This window comes from Nothobranchius furzeri, chromosome 8 (assembly GCF_043380555.1).
Source record: "Nothobranchius furzeri strain GRZ-AD chromosome 8, NfurGRZ-RIMD1, whole genome shotgun sequence".
NCBI lineage: Eukaryota > Metazoa > Chordata > Actinopteri > Cyprinodontiformes > Nothobranchiidae > Nothobranchius > Nothobranchius furzeri.
This window is the reverse complement of record NC_091748.1, coordinates 79,097,726-79,104,152: the sequence shown is the minus strand read 5'-3', so window position 1 is coordinate 79,104,152 and position 6,427 is coordinate 79,097,726. Positions and strand designations below refer to the sequence as shown.

Sequence of the window (6,427 nt, the reverse complement as noted above, 5' to 3'; positions counted from 1 at the left end):
AACAACCACATATGGAAAGTCTATTCCACTCCAGTCCTTGAGGGCTGCTATCCAGCATGTTTTAGTTGTTTCATTGCTCCAGCACACCCCATTCAGTGTGTTGAAGATGGAAGCCAACTAAAACATGCTGAAAAGTGGCCTTGACGTGGAGCGAAATCGTCCAGTTTCACGTACTTTCTTTTTGCTATTTTCTGTTATGACCGGAGAGTAACAAAGGCGTTTGGGAGCCACGGGGCGTCTCAGAGAGGACCGTCGCATTGGTGCCTCGGGAGCATAGACTGTACATATACAGCCTTGTATACTGACATAGACTGTACATATACAGCCTACAGGTCCAGCCTTGTTCCTCATCCTGGATTATAATCTAGGAGTTCTTTATGATCTCAACATGATTTTCTTTTCTTCTCTTCCAGAGTTTGAGTTGATGCATGTCGACGAGTTCATCGATGAGCTTCTTCATGCAGAGAGAGTGTGTGACATCATCCTGCCCCGCCTACAGGTGAGTTCACCTGATGGTCCCAAAACCAGGACAGAACCCTGATCCAGACCAGAACCCCGATGAGACTTTTTATTACATTTCTGCTGATTTCTTGATTCCCAGTTTCAGTCGTTTCTATAGAAACGTGGATGTTTTAGCTCCTAACTCAAGGGATGAGCCTCGGGTACCAGCAGAGACACAACCTGTTCTCACGATGAAACACATCAGAGTAAAACTTGGTTTTCCTGGAACACGATGCATGAGTTCCCAGCAGATCTTCCTCTGCTTGACTCATCAGGAATGTTCTTGGCTCTCAGGAGGAAAATCATCCCTCCGAATACGGACTGGATCAGCTGTTTCTGTCTTCGTGTTGGTCGGATGAAACCAGTTTGGGATGAATGACCCACACTTGTGTAGCACCTTTCTGAGTCAGAGGGCTCCAAAGCGCTTTACAGAGAGTCATTCATCCATTCACACACACGCTGGTGGTGATGAGCTACGATGTAGCCACAGCTGCACGGGCGCCACCGGTCCCTCTGACCACCACCAGCAGGTAAGGAGGGTTAAGTGTCTTGCCCAAGGACACGAGCGAACGGGATTTGAACCTGCAACCCTCCAATTGAGGGGCGGGAACAAATGCTGTTGCCTGGCAGACCGAGAGGGCGGAGCCAATAACACACGCACGCTCACAACGGCACTGTGACATCATATGGTACCAGCTGATGTCATATATCTTAGCCAGTAACGACGGCAGATTTAAATGCAGTGCAGAGTTTTACCTGAAGAGGGCGCAACGCGGACAGCTTTAGGCAGGAAGTGTACATTTTAACTAAGGTGCACTAAAGTACTGCACGTGTCTGTGATTAGACTCTCGTTTGTTTAGTTAATCTGCAAAAAGTTGACTTGCTCTTAAAGAAGCTCTTGTCCAGTAACTTGATGTTTGTTTGTTTGTTTGTTTGTTTGTTTACAGAAGAGACAGGTTCTGGAGGAGGCCGAGATGTTGGACCCACGGATCAGCGCTCTGGAGGAGGACCTGGACGAAGTGGAGAGCAGCGAGGATGAGGACGAGGAGGAAGAGAAGGTGATGAGCGAAGCCCCCTGCTGGTCATGTAGTAGAAAACAGTTTAGATGAGTCTGGTGTGCCTCTCCCTTTCTGGAATCCTGGAAGATACAAGCTGCAGAAGGTTGCAGGTTCAATCCCAGCTCAGACCAGAGAAGGCTGCTGTTGGGTCCTTGCCTGCTGGTGGCGGCTGGAGGGACCGAGGGCGCCGGCCTCGTCTCTCAGAGCGCCCCAGGGCAGCTGTGGCTGCATCATAGCTCATCCCCAGCAGTGTGTGAATGGGTGGATGACTGATTGTTTTGTAAAGTGCCTTGGGGGGCTGTATAACCCTAAGAAGGCGCTGTACAAATACAGGCTCCCCATTTACCGTTTGGAAATGAGCGTTGAAGGTCCAGATTGGTTCTTCGTTACAATAATCAGTTGTAAAACGGGATTCTCGGCCCGTTTAAACGCGACTGATCGGCTTTGTGATCGTTTTCCCTTCGTCTGCAGATGGAGAGGCAGCCGAGCCCAGAGCCTCACAGACGTGGTTACCGTGACAACGACCGGCCACGTCGCTCCCCGTCACCCCGCTACAGACGCAGCCGCTCGCCCAGACGGTTCTGCTGCTCTTTTTTTTTTTACCACATTTATGAATCTTGTGTCAGAAACCCACCGACTCTGCCGTGCTAGAGAACTAAACGTGATGCTTTGGCTTTTCAGGAGGAGCAGATCTCCAAAGAGACGAAGGTACGGCTCTGATCCAGCAGCCATTGTGGTTGTAGCCTGTTTGTGTTTGACTCTGATGTGTCGTTCAACAGTCCGTCGCCTCGCAGAGACCGCCATCGCAGCAAGAGCCCCCACCGGCACCGCAGTCGCTCCAGAAACAGGCGGCACCGCTCCAAATCCCCCGGTGGGTAGATCCCGACCGCCGCTGGCGTCCGGTTAAAATCACCGCTCGCTTTTCCTACGAGCTGCTGGTGGAGTCGTGCTGAGTCCTGACTCTAGTTTCTAACCTCCACATCCACCCATCTATGAATGAATGCATTCATTCATCCATCAGTACCTGGGCAGATGGGCAGGGTGCCCCAGAACAGGTCAGGTTAGGGTCAGGAGGGGGTTGGACCTGTATATGTTTTTATGGAGCTAGCTTAAACTGCTGTTCCAAATAAAGAACGAGGCCATTTTAAATATCTACTATTGTCGGATTTTATCGAGGGAGGCGCCGATCTGATTTAAAAGCATCGAGATGTGGAGGAAAAAAACGCGTTTAACTTTTAAAACAACAAATGACGTTTTAAATGGAGATTTTCAAATGGAATAATGATGTCTTAGTTTTAGTGTCAACACGTTTATCTACATCCGTTTATTTGTTTGTTGTACAAAAACAACACGTAACGCCACAGTTTACAGCAGGCAGGGATTCAGACACCTACATGTCTGACGGGACAGCAGTAGAGCAGGTTGGCCAGTAATCGGAAGGTTCAATCCCGGCTCCCACCAGAGAATTCTGCTGTTGTGCCCTTGAGCAAGACACTTAACACACCTTGCCTGCTGGTGGTGGTCGGAGGGACCGGTGGCGCCAGTGCTCAGCAGCCTCGCCTCTGTCAGAGCGCCCCAGGGCAGCTGTGGCTACATCGTAGCTCATCCCCACCAGTGTGTGAATGTGTGTGTGAATGGATGAATGACTGATTCTGTTGTACAGCGCCTTGGGGGGTTGTAGGACCCCCCCCAAGGCGCTGTACAAAAACAGGCCATTTATGCAGCTGTTAGCAAGCAGGCCAACGCAGAGCTAACATGTCTGCAGCTTGGTGGTATTTTAAACTGTGTGTGTGTGTGTGTGTGTGTGTGTGTGTGTGTGTGTGTGTGTGTGTGTGTGTGTGTGTGTGTGACGTGCTGTGAAGGACGGCTCCGTGATTCACTACTTCCACTTCAGCTGTTGCCTTCGGGCGCCAACAAAGCAAATCAGCGGTCTCCATTAACTCCCAGTTTGCCACCAGCAGTTCCAGTTCACAGAGCCAGATGCACGAATGAACAAAGAGAACCGACTAACAATGTTGGGTTGTGTTATGCAGCTCGCTGCTGCTTTTACATGTATTAATAATATAAAGGGGGTTTTAAATCAGTGCCCTTCCTAAATAAGAGTGAAACTTAAAGGACGACTAGCGTTTCCTTTTCATCTGAACACTTTCCTGAAAGGATCCGATCGGAACTCGTCCTTCCTGCTCCAAGCTCTTCCATCGGAATGTTTTTGCTTCCGGGATCATCTTTTCTCTGTTTCACTTTTCTTCTTCGACATAATCAGCTGAGCGGGTCAGAAACCGGTATTGGCCCAGAAAATCTACATCGGTCCATCTTCCCCTAAAGCCGGGCGTACACTGTGCGACTTTTTCACTTTTTTGAGCCGATTTTCCAGTCGTGCGAGAATCCACGACTTCGGGGCGAGTTTTGCGCCGAGCGGTCGTGTAGTGTACAGGGGGTTACGAGAGGCGATTGACACCACATGACCAGCCGCCGATCAGCAGTCGTGAGCTCGCACGGACTTCTGGCGTGTTTAATATTTCGCTCGTCCCTCGTGAGGGTATCGCACTGTTGAAGTGGCGCTGCGAGCAGCTGCGACCCAAAAAGTATCAGAACCGCTCACGGCGCATGCGCAATCCTGCATCAACGCCGCTCGCCCGCTATTTCCCTAATAACACACGCTGTTCGTTTTTGTTTCTACACGTTTTTTTACTCACAAAGATTGTCAAGAAAGCGTGTTTGTCGTGTTCATGTCAAATTAAACTGATCACAAAACACAGATTTACTTTCTTTATTTCGTTTTCCTCATCCAACCCCCATAAATCCCTGTGTGTCCTCCTGCAGCGCTCCCGAAGGACAACAGGCAAGACAAAAAAGTCTGACGTGTTGAGTAAAAACTGCTATTTTTAGCACATTTTTAGGGCCGACGTGTTGCTACCAGACGTACAGTGTGAGCAGTCAGGTCGCATGCGAGAACTGGGTCGTACAGTGTGAGCACATGACTCGTGAGATCTGCTCTGCGAGGAAGTCGTACAGTTTGAGCTGAAGCTGAACGCTGCGAGTGAAAAAGTCGCACAGTGTCCGCCTGGCTTAAAACTGGTTCCGCTCAGACGGGTTTGATTCAGACGGAAGTAGAACAGCTGTTTAGGTTTGCATGAGGAAAGTCCTGAAGCCCCCCTGAACTTGTGTTCACCGTGTGATTGTTGCGATCCAGGTCACCACCGGAGCCACCGACACCGCAGCCACTCCAAGTCTCCAGAGAGGTGAGTCGCACCTGAGCGGGGCGCGGCCGATCCAGGATGAAGCTTGTTGCTGTTAGCTAAAGTTTTTATCTGCAGGTGTTTTGTCTTCATAATCAAATCTTGTTTTCTTACAGGAGTTCAAAAAAGAGTCACAAGAAGAGCCGAAGAGAAAAAGACTGAGTCTCCTGTAGCACAGATTTTCCCTTTTTACCGTCAGAGATCCAAACCCAACCCGGAACGTTTGGTTAAAGTTTGGAATTGTGTAAATACATTTTTTTTTCCAGTTGTTTCTGTAGGAAGAACGATCAGAAATAAAGACTCTGATTCATGTTTAGTTTTTCTGAGTTATTAAGAGATTTCAAAATAAAGTTTTTAGAAGATAAACCTCATTTAGATTTGCTTCATGCTTCATGTTACAACCCAGCTCTTCTACGAAATCTAGGGTAACGCTGAGGATGCATACTCAGTTAAAATGGTTAAAGTGTTGAACAGAACAGACGTAGAACACAAAGTAAAGAACACTGAGGACTGTCGGTAGCAACAAAACTAGTAACTCATCTCTAATCGTCCAACTGTACTACAAAACACGCTGAAAGAGTTCAGGTGACCCAGATATGGTAGCACAAGGAAACGCCATCACAGGAGCCATCTGCCCCAGCAGCAGCAGACCAACCGAAGCAGCCAGGCATCAACACCAGGTGCAAAGGGGAGGGAGGGAATGGCCCCACCTCCATCCAAGCACTACCCAGAGGGTACCACGGCAGCAACCGTTGACCACCGCCCCCGAGGCAGAGGGCCCCCACCTAGGAAACGCTGGAAGAAAGGTTAATACAAGACAAAATATGAAATAACAAGAGCTAATATAATAGTAAATGTAAGTTCATAAGTAACCAACCAGGTGCGAGCTCGCGGATCGCATCAGTAATCTGCGCTCCTGCACAGGAGGAGGAGACGCAAACCTGCTTAGATGCTGGAAACCAAGGGCGTAGGAACCGGGTGGGACGTGTCCCCTCCAATATTGGACAAACGCGCATTTGTCCCCCCTAATAACATGGAGAAGAAAAAGATTGATTTTGAAATATTTGACTCGCGAGCTTTTATTTTGAAAGACACCGCGGACTTCTCTCCGACACAGCCCCTCCCCTCAGGTAGTCAGACAGGCTGGCTGAGAGTAGCAGGAGTCGGAGCCGGGGCAGACACAGGTGTCGGTGTCAGAGACAGATGGCAGCAGCCAGGGGCGGCGTTAGGCCCGGCTACTTGGGCTGAAGCCCCGGATCTTTCATGATAAGCCCCGGATCTAAATCGCGGAAGTAACATGCAGTACCAAAGTCACACAGAGAGGGCGCAGCTGGCAGTAGTTTGTAAAGTCCCATTTAGTCGTCACACACACAGGTGTGTGGTGAAATTTATTCTCCGATTTTGACCCATCCCCTGAGTTGCAGACACGCCGCGCTCGGGAACTATTTGGTGGTTTAACCCCCCAATCCAACCCCAATCCAATGCTGAGTGTCAAGCAGGGAGGCATTGGGTCCCATTTTTCTCAAAATTTTTGGTATGACCCGACCAAGAGTCGAACCCCTGATCTCCCGATGTCAGGGCAGACACTCTTCCACTAGGCTACTTAGTCAGTATACAGTTTACCTGAGA

General features: G+C 49.3%; 1 protein-coding gene across 1 annotated transcript; it reads left to right on the top strand.

Annotated features, from left to right (window-relative positions):
* The first annotated feature begins 358 nt into the window (after positions 1 to 358).
* Positions 359 to 5,110, top strand: prpf38a (pre-mRNA processing factor 38A). Its single transcript, XM_070554368.1, has 7 exons — positions 359 to 499; positions 1,449 to 1,559; positions 2,031 to 2,137; positions 2,241 to 2,267; positions 2,339 to 2,430; positions 4,753 to 4,801; positions 4,915 to 5,110. Exons 1-7 carry the CDS (start codon positions 389 to 391, stop codon positions 4,958 to 4,960), a joined length of 543 nt encoding a protein of 180 aa, XP_070410469.1. The 5' UTR covers positions 359 to 388; the 3' UTR covers positions 4,961 to 5,110.
* Positions 5,111 to 6,427: the final 1,317 nt, after the last annotated feature.